The sequence below is a fragment of the Physeter macrocephalus genome, chromosome 14, assembly GCF_002837175.3.
Source record: "Physeter macrocephalus isolate SW-GA chromosome 14, ASM283717v5, whole genome shotgun sequence".
Classification (NCBI taxonomy): domain Eukaryota; kingdom Metazoa; phylum Chordata; class Mammalia; order Artiodactyla; family Physeteridae; genus Physeter; species Physeter macrocephalus.
The window spans coordinates 116,786,648-116,801,628 of record NC_041227.1 but is presented as its reverse complement, the minus strand read 5'-3'; the positions used below and the strand labels follow the sequence as shown (position 1 = coordinate 116,801,628).

Sequence of the window (14,981 nt, the reverse complement as noted above, 5' to 3'; positions counted from 1 at the left end):
CAGTCAGTAAGTGGCAAAGCTAGGATTAGTCCGACCCCAGGCCTGTGCTCTATCACCCCACCCTGCCTGCCTCCCCTTCTCAGGACAAGCCTAACTCTGTCCTCCCTCCCTTTCTTTCCCTGGCTGTCCCAGGTGGCCATTGCCAGTGTCTTGCACACAGAGGCCTGCCAACGCCTGAAGGCATCCCCGTATGTGGGCCTGGTGTTGGACGAGACCCGGGACTGGCCTGAGTCCCACAATCTGGCCTTGTTTGCCACTTCGGTGTCCCCCAGCGATGGCCAGCCTGCCACCACCTTCCTGGGCAGTGTGGAGCTACAGGAAGGCGAGGCCACCGCTGGCCAACTCCTGGACATTCTGCAGGCTTTCGGCGTGTCTGCATCCAAGCTGGCCTGGCTCAGCTCAAGCCTCCCCAGTGACCGCCTGGGGAGCGTGGGCCCGCAGCTCCAGGCCGCCTGCCCACTGCTCATGGAGCTACACTGCCTCCCCGGCCGGACAGATCCCAAGCCCCCTGCCTACCTAGGTGAATATGAAAGTGTGCTGGATGCCCTATTCCGCCTCCACAGTGGCCCCAGTTCCCACGTGGTCCCTGAGCTCCGGGCGGCACTGGACCTCGCAGCTATTGACTTGGCAGGACCACGGCCAGTGCCCTGGGCCTCCCTGCTGCCTGTGGTGGAAGCAGTGGCTGAGGCTTGGCCTTGCCTGGTGCCCACACTGGAGGCCTCTGCCCCAGCCTCACCTACAACCAGGGCACTGGCCCTCGCCCTGCGCCAGTTCACCTTTGTGGCCTTCACCCACCTCCTGCTCGATGCTCTGCCATCCGTGCAGAAGCTCGCCCTTGTCCTGCAGCCAGAAGAGCCGGACTTGGCCTTGCTGCAGCCGCTGGTGACGGCAGCTGCAGCCTCCCTCCAAGCGCAGCGCAGCTCAGGTGGGGTGCGTCTCCAGGGCTTCCTGCAGGAACTGGCAACCTCCAGCCCTGACTTGGGCCGTGGCCGCTGCACCTACCGCGGTGTGGAGCTGGTGGGCTACTCTGAGGCTGCGGTCCAGGGCTTGGAACGGCTGCGGGGTGCCTTCCTGGACTCCATGCGGAGGGGGCTGAGGGACTCCTACCCCGGGCCCTCGCTGGACGCCGTGGCCGCCTTGGCGGCGATCTTCGACCCCCGCCGCTACCCGCAGGCACCCGAGGAGCTGGGCGCGCACGGCGAGGGGGCGCTGCGCGTCCTGTTGCGCGCCTTCGCCCCCGCCGTGGTGCGCCAGCGGGCGCTGGGCGACTTCGCGCTCTTCAAGCGCGTGGTGTGCAGCCTGGGGCGGCTGGGCCCGCGGGCCCTGTGCGCCAAGCTGGCGTGCGCGCGCTCCGAACTGCACGAGCTCTTCCCCGACTTCGCCGCCCTCGCCTCCCTGGCCTTGGCGCTGCCCGCGGGCGCCGGCCTCCTGGACAAGGTCGGCCGCAGCCGGGAGCTGCGATGGTGGGGGCCGGGCGGGGCGGGGGAAGGCCGGGGTGGCCCCGCGGTGAAGATCGCGGTGGATGGGCCGCCGCTGCACGAGTTTGACTTTGCGCTGGCGGTGGAGTTCCTAGAGAGTGGGTGGGGCGAGGGGCTCCTGGGCTCGCAGCTCACGTGAGGGCGGCCTCCTCTCCTCTGTCCAGCCAGCCCGGGGCCCTAGGCTCTCTAAGGGCCAAGCCGGACTTGACTGTGCTGCACCCAAGCTGACCTCCTAGCTGTGGCCTCCCACCCACCTTCCCCGTGCTTCCTCTGCTCCACGCTGAGTACTAACCCGGCCCCGTGGGCTGTGGAGGAGGGGCTGGATCGGGGCGGGGGGCGGGGCTCGGGCCAATGGGCAGAGGTGCTAGGGTCTGGGGCACCCTAAATATCACTCCTGACCTTTCCAGAGTTTGGTGAGAGTAGCTCACCCCTTTCCCTCTGAACTCAGCCCAAGTTTTGGTTCTAGAAAAGTTGAGGGGCTATTGGCTGGAGGGAGGAAGACCGGGTCTGCGCAATTCAGGGGTTGAAGGAGAGGAGACTGGGTCCTTGACTGTTGGCCCCCACTTCTAGCAACATCTCTTCAGATGTGACTGGAGAGCAGATGACCACCCTTGTTTTTGACACACAGCACAGCACCCTCTCTGTGCACAAGCTAACAGTTCAAGGGAAGTGGTGGTGCCCTCCTCACCAGTAGGCTGCCTGAGGCTTTTCTGTATATGGCTGTGTATATCCATATAGACATCTATAAATGTAAAATAAATCTATCCTATCTTTTACAGTGTTAATACACGAAATCTAAAAGGACTTCTTTTCGTTTTGTAATGACAGGATCCAAAAGAGTCCCAGGTGGACTAAATTTATTTCTAATTTTTTTCTTCCTTAAAGTCTGGTTGCTCTCTAAGTTCCCAGTGTTAATACACGAAATCTAAAAGGACTTCTTTTCGTTTTGTAATGACAGGATCCAAAAGAGTCCCAGGTGGACTAAATTTATTTCTAATTTTTTTCTTCCTTAAAGTCTGGTTGCTCTCTAAGTTCCTAGCCTTCCCCTGCCCTTGCCTCAGACTTTTTTTTTTTTTTTTTTTTTTTGCCACGCCGGGATTTTAGATTTTAGTTCCTCCACCAAGGATTGAACCCGGGCCCTTGGCGCAGAGTCCTAACCACCGGACTGCCAGGGAATTCCCAACAGATTTTTTTTTTCTTGCCCACTGCTTGGCTCGTGGGATCTCAGTTACCCGACCAGGGATTGAACCCGGGCCCCTGCCTCAGACCTTTGAGACCAAAGACTGTAAAACCACAGTGCTGGACTGGCTGACTCCTAGGGACAGCCTCAGGCCCAAAGCAGGGATGTCGGAGGGCTTTTTGCCTCCTGAAGGAAGCAGCTGGGGCCTCACCAGAGCTGGGAACACATCCTTTCAGATTCCAGTGGGTTTCCTATCCCCTCTGTCAGCCCTTGCTGTGAACCATGTGGGTATCTGGACAGGGTAGGTAGTGAGAGGGGAGGGGGCTGGCCTCTCCCCAGGCCTCCTGGGTTTGGGTTTAATTTGCAATAAAGTGGAAACTTTATTGTGCAGTCTCCGTGGTGGTGTGTGTGTCAGGGGCCTGACTCCCTTGGCCTGACTCCCCTCTGGGCTTCATTTAGGTCGTTATGCTGCCCCTATGGGTGGGGTGGTGGTCATCCTTCTGGGCTGGCAGCCTGGAACTGTGGACTCCCTGCTTCTGCTTCCCCAGTTGTGGAGAGGAGAGGCACAGAAATGCGCTGTCATCGCCCTGGACTCGGCCAGTGCTACTTTGTGAACAGGGAGACAGGGGCTTCTGTTCTCTCTCTACACCCAAGAAGCCCATCAGCCTCTCGTTCTGGCTGCAGAGGGAGGAGTGAGCCCCATGGCTCCCCGTTTCAGACCCTGCCCTTCTTCCTCCTGCAGCAGGCCCGGCCTCCAGCACCCCCAGCCCCCTGCTGGCCTCCCTGCCCCTGCCCGCCAGGCCTCTGCAGCCCCCGCTGGACTTCAAGCACTTGCTCGCCTTCCACTTCAATGGCGCCACCCCGCTCAGTCTCTTCCCCAACTTCAGCACGGTACGGGCTTGGCTGGCGGGTGGGGGGCATGCAGCCGAGCGTGGGGGTGGAGGGGAAGGGGGGCTGCAAGGGCCCAGCTCTCAGAAGCTGGTCACCAGAGTGACCAAGTGCTCCTGAAATGGGGCCCAGCTCCCACTTAGGCCAGGGATCCAGGATGGTATCACCCCCTCCCCCAGCAACTACTGCTGGGCCCCGGCGGGGGGGGCCTGTGAACTGCAGGTTTCACTTGAGTTTCTCTATAGGGATGTCTGTGTGCACTTGGGGTGTGCCTTTCTGTTTCAGTTTGTCTCTATAGGACTTTGTTGTTCGTGGGTGTGAGTCTGTGCATGTGTGTTTATAAACTCTTTGTGCCTGGGTAGTTGTCTGTGATTAGTGTATGTGCCTGTGTATCGGAGAGTTTTTTCGTGTCTTTGTGTCGACTGTGTATGTGTTTGGTGTGTGTCTGGCCTCTGAGTGTGTGTTTTTCGTGGTTTGGGTGACTGTAAGTTTGTGGATGCGTGCAGTTGAGCATGCCAGTGTGTATCTTTCTACTTGTCTCTGTAATTTGTAACTGCCTGTAAGCTTATGCGCGGTGTGTCTGCCTACCAGTCTGTATACACGGAAACATGTATTTCCATGTGTGTATGTGTGTAAGTATGAAAATTACTTCACTACATGAGCTATAAGGTATGTCCCCTTTTTTAAAAAATTTGGAAAATCAAATATAATCGTTGATGAGCCCCACCCCATCCTGACAAGATGGTAGGAAATTCCGTCTCAGTCACCCTTAGGAGCTCCTTCCTTCCCACCCTCCAGGGTTGTGCAAACGTCCTAAGGAGCCTGAGACATTTGGGGAGGGTCCTCTGGTCTTCGGTCCCTGCTGTCACTTGCTGACATGCTCACTGTTCAGGCACATAATCCCTAAGAGGGGGTCAACCCGCTCTCGTCCTCCTACTGGGGGCCCTGCAGGCCACTCTCCTCTGAAGTCCTGTCATCTGCACACCCTCTCCCTGGGTGCTGTGGGAGTTAGAGCCTCTTTCTCGTCTCAGGGAAGTTTCTCTCAAAGTTTCTGTTCTCTCTCAGGAAGGTTTGGAAAATTCCTCTTGACAAGCAAGCCCAGACAGCTTCTGCTTTGGGCCCAACAACCTAGCCCCTGAGAAAAGGGAACATAAAAGCTTGGTTTGATGGAAGAAAAAAAATTTATTTAAAATAAGGAAAAGAAAAAAACACGCAAATGAATATGCCAGAGAAACGACCCTACTACTCAGGGAACCCTCCTCTGGCTTCCACCTGCTGCCCCTGCTGCCCCCGCCCAGCCCCCCACCGCCCCTGGGCCATGGCTGTCCCTCTCAGAGCTGGTGACGGTGGCAGAGCTGATAAGCCTTATCTCCCCCAGCCCGAAGGTCCAGCACAAGTCTGGGTTATGGGAGAGGAAATTCCAAATTCCTTTCGCTGCTTCTGCCTGCCCCCAACTCTCTGTCCCAATAGTTGTGATTCTTGCGAATGAGAAAAAAAAAGAAACCAGAGGGGCGGCAAGAGATGCCAGTGTGATCACCAGCACGTGGTTCTGTTTCGCAAGGTCATGGAGGTCATCCTGGCCATCCCCCTGCCTCTAAGCAGAAGCCTAGGCTGACACAGAAAGTCAGCCAGGGAAGAGGCTGTTTCTTTTTCTCTGTCTAATATCCACAGACATGGGAAATTTCTTCCTCTGGGCTGATCACTGCCCTCCTCAGTAGTCTTAGTTTTTGGCATTTTGCAGTGCCCGCCCCCAGCCCTTACTGAGCTGACCCCAAAGTTATTGTGCACCCCCACCCCCTTCACAGATGGACCCGGTCCAGAAGGCCGTCATCAGTCACACATTTGGGGTTCCCTCCCCTCTGAAGAAGAAGTTCTTCATTTCCTGTAACATCTGTCACCTGAGGTTCAACTCAGCGGTGAGAAGGAGTAGTGGAAACAGGCTGGGGAGGGGGCCTGGACAGGGAGCGGGCTGGAGACTGGGCTTCTGGGGTCTTTCCTGGAGGAATAGGGGTGGTAGAGGGACTGGGGTCCGTATTTTCTGTCCTTCGTTGCAGAAGAGCCGCTCCTGGTCCTTTCTCCATCCCATCCTCTCCTCTCTCCAGATTCCTCTGCCCCGTCCCATCCCATCCCCCTGGGATTTCAGTTCCCTCCCCTATGCCTCTCTCCTGTGTTCTGGACCCTTCTGCCAGAGAGAAGGCTGCCCTTCCCTACTCCGGGTCCCAGGGGCCACCATCGGCTCCCGGTCCGGAGCTGAGTTCTTAATGCACCTGAGAGTTTCCAGAATGTGTTCATGCCCATCCTCTTAATGAGTTCTCATGATACATCTGTGAGATGGATAGAGGTGCTATCATCAGCCCCACTTTTCAGATGAGGAAACTCAGCCTCAGAGAGGTTAAGTGACTTGCATGAGGCCACACAGCTGGTAAGTAGAGCTGGGATTTGAACCCAGGCCTGGCTGACCCCATAGTCCGCATGCTTTCTACCATGGCCCGCCCCTAGAGAGCGGACCTTTCCTGCTCTGGCGAAAGTGTCCAGGGAGGGGCCACCGGGGCCTGTCTTTCCTACTTTGGGGAGCAACAAGAAGGGACCCCTAGTGGACAGGCCAGATTTGGAGGGTCCCTCCAGGCCTTCAGGTCATGTGAGTCATGCAAGTGATGGACAGAGAGACTTCACTCTGAGGGAGGAACCGTTATCTTCTTCATACCGGGCCCAGCACAGTGCCTGGCACATAGCAAATGTTCAATAACTATTTGTTGGAAAAATGTACAAAGGGATGGATGATCTGAGGTGCACATTCCTGAAAGTGTGGGGACTGCTCTGTTTTTCCATTTGTGCATTTATAAATGCACATTTATAAATGCATTTATAAATGTTTTTCCATCTGTGCATTTATAAACGCATTTATAAATGTTTTTCCATCTGTGCATTTATAAACCTGTTGGTTACTAACATTCACTGAGCACCTACTGTTTGTACTAGGCCCTTGTCATTCATGTTCTCATTTTAATTCTCACAACTCTGTGAAATCAGTATTATCATCACAGAGCTTACGAGCGAGGAAACTGAGGCTCAGAGAGGTGACGGGACCTGCCCAGAGATGCACAGTTAATAAGCGGCTGAGGCAGAATTTGAAGCCAGTGAGTGGCTGCTTGCCTGGGAGCTCGTGTATGAGAATGCATTCTGTAAACCTCAGGGCCACACACACGCTGTGATGATGACAAGGATGCGCCCCCTGTGTGGCCGGAGCCGTGCCTCCCTCTGACCTGCCCCCTGCCCAGCGCCAGCTCATGGATGGGGCAGGTGGACTCAGCCAGTGAATGGTGACCCCGTGCCCTCCCCTCCCCAGAACCAGGCCGAAGCACACTACAAAGGCCACAAACACGCCAGAAAACTCAAGGCTGTCGAAGCCGCCAAGAGCAAGCAGAGGCCGCAAACCCTGGCCCAGAATGGGACGCTGGTGTCCCCATCCCCGACTCCAGCCAGTGGAGCCCCTGAAGAGCCACAGAGCAAAGGTCAGTCCTGCACTTTTCTCCCCCCATCCCACTCCAAATCTGGCTTCTGACAAGGGGTTGAGCGATTTCTGCTTATTATTATTCCTGCTTGTGTTGGAGTATTTCATACGTACAGGGAAATGCACACATCACATGTGTAGAGCACCACGGATTTTCCAGTCTGGATCTGCTGAGATGAAGAAATGTGTCACAAGCACCCCAGAAGCCCCTCCTTGGGTCCCCTCCCGGTCACTACCTTGTTGTTAGCTTCCTAGGGCTGTGATAACAAATGACCACAAACTGGGTGGCTGAAAATAACAGAGATGTATTTTCTCACAGTTCTGGAGGTCAGCAGTTTGAAGCAAGGTGTCAGCAGGGTTGGTTCCTTCTGGGGGCACGGTGTGTGGAGGGGGAAACCTGTTTCATTCCGCTCTTCTAGCTTCTGGTCGTTGCCGGCAATCCTTGGCGCTCCTTGGCTCGTGGATGCCTCATTCCGATCTCTGCCTCCGACTTCACATAGCATTTTCCCCAGTGTCTCTGTGCTTTCACATGGTCTTCTTATAAGGACACCAGTCATTGGATTAGGGCCCACCCTAGTCCAGTATGATCTCGTCTTAACTAATTACATCAGCAAAGACCCTATTTCCAAATAAGATCACATTCTGAGGTTCCAGATGGACATGAGTTTGGGGGTGATGCTATCCAACCACCTACACCCCTCCCCCAGAGTAACTATGAGCCTGACTTTTCTCACCAGAGATCAATTTCACCTGGTTTTGGTTAATGATATACAGATGGTCCCCGACTTCATGGTGGTTTGGATTATGATTTTTTGACTTCACAGCGGTGTGAAAGGCATATGCATTCGGTAGACACTGGACTTCCAATTTCGAATTTTGATCTTTTCTGGGCTAGCAATATACGGCAGCGGTCCCCAACCTTTTTGGCACCAGGGACCAGTTTCACGGAAGACAATTTTCCCACGGACCGGGGAGGGAGGGTTGGTTTGAGGATGATTCAAGCGCATTACATTTATTGTGCACTTTATTTCCGTTATTATTACACTGTAATATATAATTAAATAATTATACAGCTCACCATAATGCAGAATCAGTGGGAGCCCTGAGCTTGTTTTCCTGCAACTAGATGGTCCCATCTGGGGGTGATGGGAGACAGTGACACCCGAAGTGTGTTGCTTATGTCCTGTCTACTCCGTAAGATGCAGCTTAATTGTCACTTGCCACTCACTGATAGGACTTTTTTTTTTTTTTTAAGAAATTTATTTATTTTTGGCTGCATTGGATCTTCGTTGCTACGCATGGGCTTTCTCTAGTTGCGGCTAGTGGGGGCTACCCTTTGTTGTGGTGCGCAGGCTTCTCGTTGCGGTGGCTTCTCTTGTTGCGGAGCATGGGCTCTAGGGTACTCGGGCTTCAGTAGTTGTGGCCCACGGGCTTAGTTGCTCCGCGGCATGTGGGATCTTCCTGGACCAGGGCTTGAACCCCTGTCTCCTGTATTGGCAGGCGGATTCTCAACCACTGCGCCACCAGGGAAGCCCACTGATAGGGTTTATTTTTAAATTAATTAATTAATCTGTTTTTATTTTTGGCTGTGTTGGGTCTTCGTTGCTGTGCATGGGCTTTCTCTAGTTGCGGCGAGCGGGGCTACTCTTCGTTACGGTGCACGGGCTTCTCATCGTGGTGGCTTCTCTTGTTGCGGAGCATGGGTTCTAGGGCACTTGGGCTTCAGTAGTTGTGGCACACGGGCTTCTCCGTGGCACGTGGGATCCTCCCGGACCGGGGCACGAACCCGTGTCCCCTGCATCGGCAGGCGGACTCTCAACCGCTGCGCCACCAGGGAAGCCCACTGATAGGGTTTTGATGTGAGTCTGCAGGCAATTGATTTATTGTGGTCTCTGTGCAGTCAAACCTCTCTGCTAATGAGAGTCTGCATTTGCAGCCGCTCCCCGGCGCTGGCATCACCGCCTCCGCTCCACCTCAGATCATCAGGCATTAGAGTCTCATGAGGAGCCCACAGCCTAGATCCCTCGCACGCGCACTTCACAGTAGGCTTCGTGCTCCTATGAGAATCTAAGGCTGCCGCTGATCTGACAGGAGGCGGAGCTCAGGCGGTAACGCAGGAACGATGGGGAGTGGCTGTAAATACAGATGAAACTTCACTCGCTCACCCTCCTTTCACCTCCTGCTGTGCAGCCCGGTTCCTAACAGGCCACGGACTGGTACCGATCCGAACCGTGGCCTGGGGGTTGTGGACCCGGATATACGGTAGGTGCGTACTCTTTTGTGATGCTGGTTAGCAGCGGCCATGTGCCCAGGAGGGTAAACAACTGACACAGTTACAACCATTCTGTGCCCATGCAAGCAATCTGTTTTTCACTTGCAGCACAGTATTCAATAAATGACAGGAGATATTGAACACTTTATTATAAAACAGGATTTGTGTTAGATGATATTGCTCAACTGTAGGCTACCGTAGGTGTTCGGAGCACATTTAAGGTAGGCTGGGTCAAGCTATGATGTTCAGTAGGCTAGGTGTATTAAATGCGTTTTTTAAAAAAATTTCCTTCCTTTTTATTGATTGATTGATTTTGGCTGTGTTGTGTCTTAGTTGCGGCACGCGGGATCTTTTGTTGCGGTGGGAGGGCTCTTTGTTGCGGGGCACAGGCTTCTCTCTAGTTGTGGCACGTGGGCTCAGTTGCCCTGCGGCATGTGGGATCTTAGTTTACCGACCAGGGATCGAACCCACGTCCCCTGCATTGGAAGGTGGATTCTTAACCACTGGACCACCAGGGAAGAACCTGCATTTTCAGCGTATGATATTTTCAACTTACGACGGGCTTATCAGGATATAACCCCATCATAAGTTGTTGTTGCGTGTAGCTGTATTTTGTCCTTTTTCATTGCCATGTAGTATTCCATTGCATGACCCATCAACTCTTTTCACTATTCTGTTGACAAATATTTGGATAGTTTCCAGTTTTCTGCTGCTATGAATAGTGCTCCGTGAATATTCTAGCACATCTTTTTGGTGACTTCCACATATTTAACAGTTCCCTAATGACTGTAGAGCATCAGGGCTGGGTGGGCTCTCTGAGACCACTGGATCCAACTTTATCATTTCAGGTGGGAAAGCTGAGGCCCAAAGAGGCCCAAGTCTGCCCAGTGATTTGGTGGGGAGTCTGGAATTCAGTGCTGGTTATCCCTACACCAGGGACCCTTCCAATCTGCCGTGCCACCCCAAGAATATCTGTACTTAAAATCGTGGTCTCGAGAATCATCTTGGGCCTCACACTCTTATCCCATGCCTTCCATCTCCCCAGCAGTTCCTGCAGCCCCTCCTCCTGGTCCCAAACTCCAGCCACCCCTGAGTTCGGAACCCACGCCCAGGGAGCCAGCCCACTCAGACCTCTTGGATGCTACCTCCTCTTCCTCCTCTTCCTCTTGCCCACCCTGCTCCCCAGAGCCTGCGAGAGAGGCACCAGGGCCTGAACCAGCGGCGGCTGCTGTGGAAAGTGGTGTGAGTGGGGAAGGCAGGAGCGAGAAGGGGCGCCTCTACTGCCCCACGTGTAAGGTGACCGTGAACTCCGCCTCCCAGCTTCAGGCTCACAACACAGGTCAGTGCGCCCCCCCACCAGCTCGAGTCCCGGGGAGGAGATGGCCCTCACCAGATGTGGGCAGGCTAGAGCTTCTGGGCACTTTGCTCCAGGGCTAGGTGACAGAGGCGCTGTGCTCAGCTGTGGCTGGGCGGGCATTTCGGGTCCTCCCGGTAATGCTTGAGGAGGGAGGATCGGGAAGAGAAGTCTGAGGCAGCAAGAACTGAAGGGTCATCACAGAAGACAGGAGACACCCACCCCACCTCTCCTTGGATCAGACCCAGGGGAGTTGGGTTGGAATGAGAGCCAAAGAGAAGCCGACCTGTTCCTCTGCAACGAGGCCTTCCTTGGGGGATGCTGGCACAAAATGAGAACGGCTGGGAGGAACTTTGGGAGGGAAAGAGAAATCTCACATGGCTGGAGGGGCTGGCAGTGCTGAGCAGCCTGGAGGCTTCAGGGGGCAGCCAGACTGACCTGGTTTGGAGGGGGTCTCCGTGGCCCCTGAAGCCCCTCTTTGGTGCTGGCAAGCTGTCTTCTTTCCTCCCTCCAGGAGCCAAGCACCGGTGGATGGTGGAAGGTCAGCGGGGCACTCCCCGCAGGGGCAGGGGCCACGCAGTGCCCCGGGGAGGAGGTGGACACAAGGCCAGGAGAGTGACGGGGGTCCGCGGGGGCCGGCAGGGGCCCAGGCCCCCTTTCCACTGTGCTCTCTGTCAGCTCCAGGTCAATTCAGAGACCCAACTCAAGCAGGTGGGGCTAGTGCGGCTGGGATTGGGGGTGGAGCAGGGGTGAGGGGGGTGGGCCCAGTGCCAGGGGAGGAGAAGGGAGCCTGCGGGGAGGAGGTGGGTAGAACAGAGCCGGGAGCAGTGGAGGAAGAGGTGCGAGGCTCCTGGAAGGCGAAGGCCAGTTCTTACCTCCCCTTCCCAGGCCACTCCAGGGCCATGTGCATTGGGTGTGTGAGTTGTGGGTAGAGGAAGGGTGAGCTAGCCATAGTTTTGGGGTCCTTGGGTTCCTCATCTTGTTCCCAGTCTGTCTGTCTGTCCATTAGCACCTGAGCAGCAGGAGGCACAAAGACCGCCTGGCCGGGAAGCCCCCCAAGCCCTCCAGCCAGCACAGCAAGCTGCAGAAGCACGCGGCGCTGGCTGTGAGTATCCTCAAGGTATCTGTCTCCGGGCACAGAGCTGGGACCCAGGTCCAGAGGGGAGAGGGTTAGGGGAGAGGGTAGGCCGGAAGGGAGGGCCAGCTGGGGGGCTGGGAGGAGGGGCAGGAAGGAAGCCACCCCCTTGGAGGCTGCCTGGGCAGGGAAAGAGCTGGGGTTGGGTTTTTGGCTGTCTGGGGATCTGCTCAGAAACATTTCCGGGGGGCGGGGGAGGTGGGCCCAGGTAGTAACCTCAGGGGCAAGAGCGAGGCGTGGGCGTGCATCTCCTGGAGACCATCTCCACCCCCGGCTCCCCGTAGCCTCCTCCCTTGGCCGGTCCTAAGATTCTCCTCCCTCCAGGCAGGAAGGCAGGTGGTGGAGAAAGCCCTTTGGAATGAAAGTTTGGGGGTGGGAAGGGAGGAGGATTTAGGTTTGGAATCCTGACCGTCACGTTTTCCCCCCGACCGCAGCAAAAAGCCCAAGGAGGGGGCCCAGGGAGGGGACGGGATTTTCCTGGCCTCAGAGACTTGAGTCCTTTCCTCTCTTCTCTGCAGACTAAACTGGCCTTGCAGAAGCAACTCACCAAGACGCTGGCAGCCCGCTTCCTGCCCAGCCCGATCCCCACCGCGGCGGCAACCATCTGTGCCCTCCCAGGGCCCCTGGCCCTCCGGCCTGCGCCTACGGCAGCCACCACCCTCTTCCCGCCTCCGATCCTGGGCCCAGCTCTGTTTCGCACCCCAGCGGGAGCCGTTCGCCCTGCCACGGGACCCATCGTCTTTGCCCCCTATTAGCCCTCCCGGGGAGCCCGGGGCTGATTTCCCAGCAGTTGCCCTCCCCCTCCTCCTCTCCCCAAGATGCCTCGGTTCCCTACACCCCACAGGAGACTGCCTTTTACAGCCTAGGGGTTCCTGCCCAATCTAGGAAGAGCTGGGCTAATGCTAAGAGCCCTTCACTCAATCTGCACTGGGGATTCAACTAATGCCACCTGGCCCAAGGACCATCCATCTGCACCCTCCCTTCCCCAGGCTTCTAGGGCTAGCCCTGGGCTCCCCTCCATTTCCCATCCTGATTTATGGGGAACAAACTGGAAAATCCAAAGATCTATGTAAAATCCTAGCCCCAGCCCTGTGGTGCTCTCATTCTCCCACTCAAGACCTATACCCATGTGGCCCGAGGTCCGAGGAATCTTACCTTCTCCTAGCCCGACCTCTATTCCCATGCCCTGGGGGCAGGGAGGGGAGGCCCTCCCCATTCACTGGATTCTCTAGAGAATCACTGGTGTTGAGGGGGCCCTCTCAAGGGAGAAGCTAAGGGGACAGTCACAGCCAGCCCAACCACAGGGTCTCAAGATGGGGTGGGTTCAAGGTCACCTGGACGAGCTGACCATGGGGGTGTGGTGGAAGACTGTGGAGGAGGAAGAGAGCAGTGCTAAGTGGGGTAAAGCCAAGGGGTGGCTGGAACTGCAAGCCTCTGGGGCTTTCCATCCGCTCTGACAGGATGGGGCTACGACGGGGAGGTGAGGGTAATGTGCTGGCCGGGCCCAGTTTTTAACAGAGGAAGTGATCAGTCCCACACACGTTCTCCCCTCTTAGCCTTTCATTGATTCCTCCTGAATCCCAGCTCTCGGGGCGGGGTGGGGGGCGGCGGGAAGGGGGTGACACTGGGTCTCCCTCAGACTATGGATCCAGCTAACACTGAATCCCCCCAGGGCTCCCAAACAAAGGCTTTCCCTTCCAGCTCCTCACCCCAAACTGGCCCCTAGCACTCAATTCAGCTTTCCCTTCCCCCACGAGCACCCCAGGGCCCCCTCATTGTGACTCAGTATTGGGATCCACTCTGAGCCACTCTCAAGACCCGTTTTCATGCTGTCAAAATTAATGTCGTAACCTCCATCCCACCCCAGCAGCACTGCCACCCTCACCCCACGATATGGGACTTTGCCAGTATCCACTTGTTATCTTTTTTCTTTTTTAAAGCTGTTTCCGATGGGAGAACAAGAAAAGGGGGAGGGTGGGAAACTTTTTGATAACAGTTGTGGTTTTATTGTGTCCAACGCATCAATAAATCAATTTAAGCCCAAGCCTGTACACGCCCTAACTCGCCCAGCCTGGGCCACCTGACCCTGCTCACCTCTCCCATCTTGGGGAGAAGGGGCGTGTACTGGAGGTCACCTGGCTGTAGTGTCTTCACCTATGCTAGGTGTGTACATCAGAAGCACGAAGTGGGCACGGGAAGTTGTGGGTTACCAGCTCACTTTACAGCGTGTTGGAAGCGTAACCACCCTTCTGAGTCCCCAGAGATCTGGCAGCTCCTGAGAAGCTGCTATTGGTCGGCTTTATTCTGTTCAGGCATCTGAGGTAAGAAGGGAGGGCTAGACGAGCACCTTGCCCAGCCTCCACCATGGCGGCAGGCATATAAACACAGGTAATTTATAAATAGAAGTCCAGCTATCAGCTGAAAACAACCATAGGAAAGGGTGATGACCAGTCCCCAGGGCTGTGAGGTCCGCTGATCGGGCACTGGGCAGCCACTCTGGCAACTAGAGTGGGGAGTGCACTCCTGCCCCCTGGTGGTTGGGGGGTGGGGAGCAGTGTCCCAGCCTCCAGGGCCACAGGCATAGCACCTTGAAACAGGAGACGCTAAGGGAACAGTGCAGCCAGCCCAACCATGGGCAGTATACAACCCACACAAGGCTGGAGAGGATCCAGATCAGCTAAGCAACTGCTGTCACCTTATAGATGAGAAAACTGAAGCCCCTAGAGGGGAAAGGCCTCGCGGGGCCACAAAGCCAGCTGGTGACTCCCAGCCCAGTTGGCATTCCATTCCACCTCAACCAAGGAAATGCTCCCTGAGCAGGAAGAGGAAGCAAAACAGCTGGGGGAAGAGTTGAAACAGAAAATTATGCTCCCAGGAGGCTAGCTTCTTTCAGCCCAGGAGAGGACAGGAGAGAGGTCAGGGTGTTGGATGAGGAGGCGCCCCGAACACCAGCACACACACCTGTGCACATCCACACACACACACACACACACACACACACACACACACACACACACGATAGCTGGATGCCCTTTCTCTAGAGTCCAGGCTGGTGCCGTAAGCGTGTGAGTGTGTGTGTGTGTGAGATTGGCAGGAAACCCGGAGGTGTAAGACCCCTGCGATAGGAATCAGACCCTAGACTGGGCACTTCCACACACAGCTC

At 55.8% G+C, this 14,981-nt stretch overlaps 1 protein-coding gene across 13 annotated transcripts in view; it reads left to right on the top strand.

Moving 5' to 3' along the window:
* Positions 1-12,578, top strand: part of LOC102994624 (uncharacterized protein C17orf113) — a 31,099-nt gene extending 18,521 nt beyond the window's left edge. For 2 of the 13 annotated variants that reach the window (XM_028498335.2, XM_028498331.2), the window contains exons 2-9: positions 133-520; positions 3,401-3,549; positions 5,352-5,462; positions 6,893-7,058; positions 10,375-10,668; positions 11,198-11,394; positions 11,693-11,803; positions 12,337-12,578. In XM_028498335.2, the coding sequence (XP_028354136.1) occupies positions 466-520; positions 3,401-3,549; positions 5,352-5,462; positions 6,893-7,058; positions 10,375-10,668; positions 11,198-11,394; positions 11,693-11,803; positions 12,337-12,573 (1,320 nt within the window). In that variant the 5' untranslated portion in view covers positions 133-465 and the 3' untranslated portion in view covers positions 12,574-12,578. Of the gene's footprint in view, positions 1-132; positions 2,382-3,400; positions 3,550-5,351; positions 5,463-6,892; positions 7,059-10,374; positions 10,669-11,197; positions 11,395-11,692; positions 11,804-12,336 lie in introns of those variants that run through there. The other 11 variants (XR_008619111.1, XR_008619110.1, XM_028498332.2 and 8 more) reach the window with 10 other exon arrangements.
* The last annotated feature ends 2,403 nt before the right edge of the window (positions 12,579-14,981 follow it).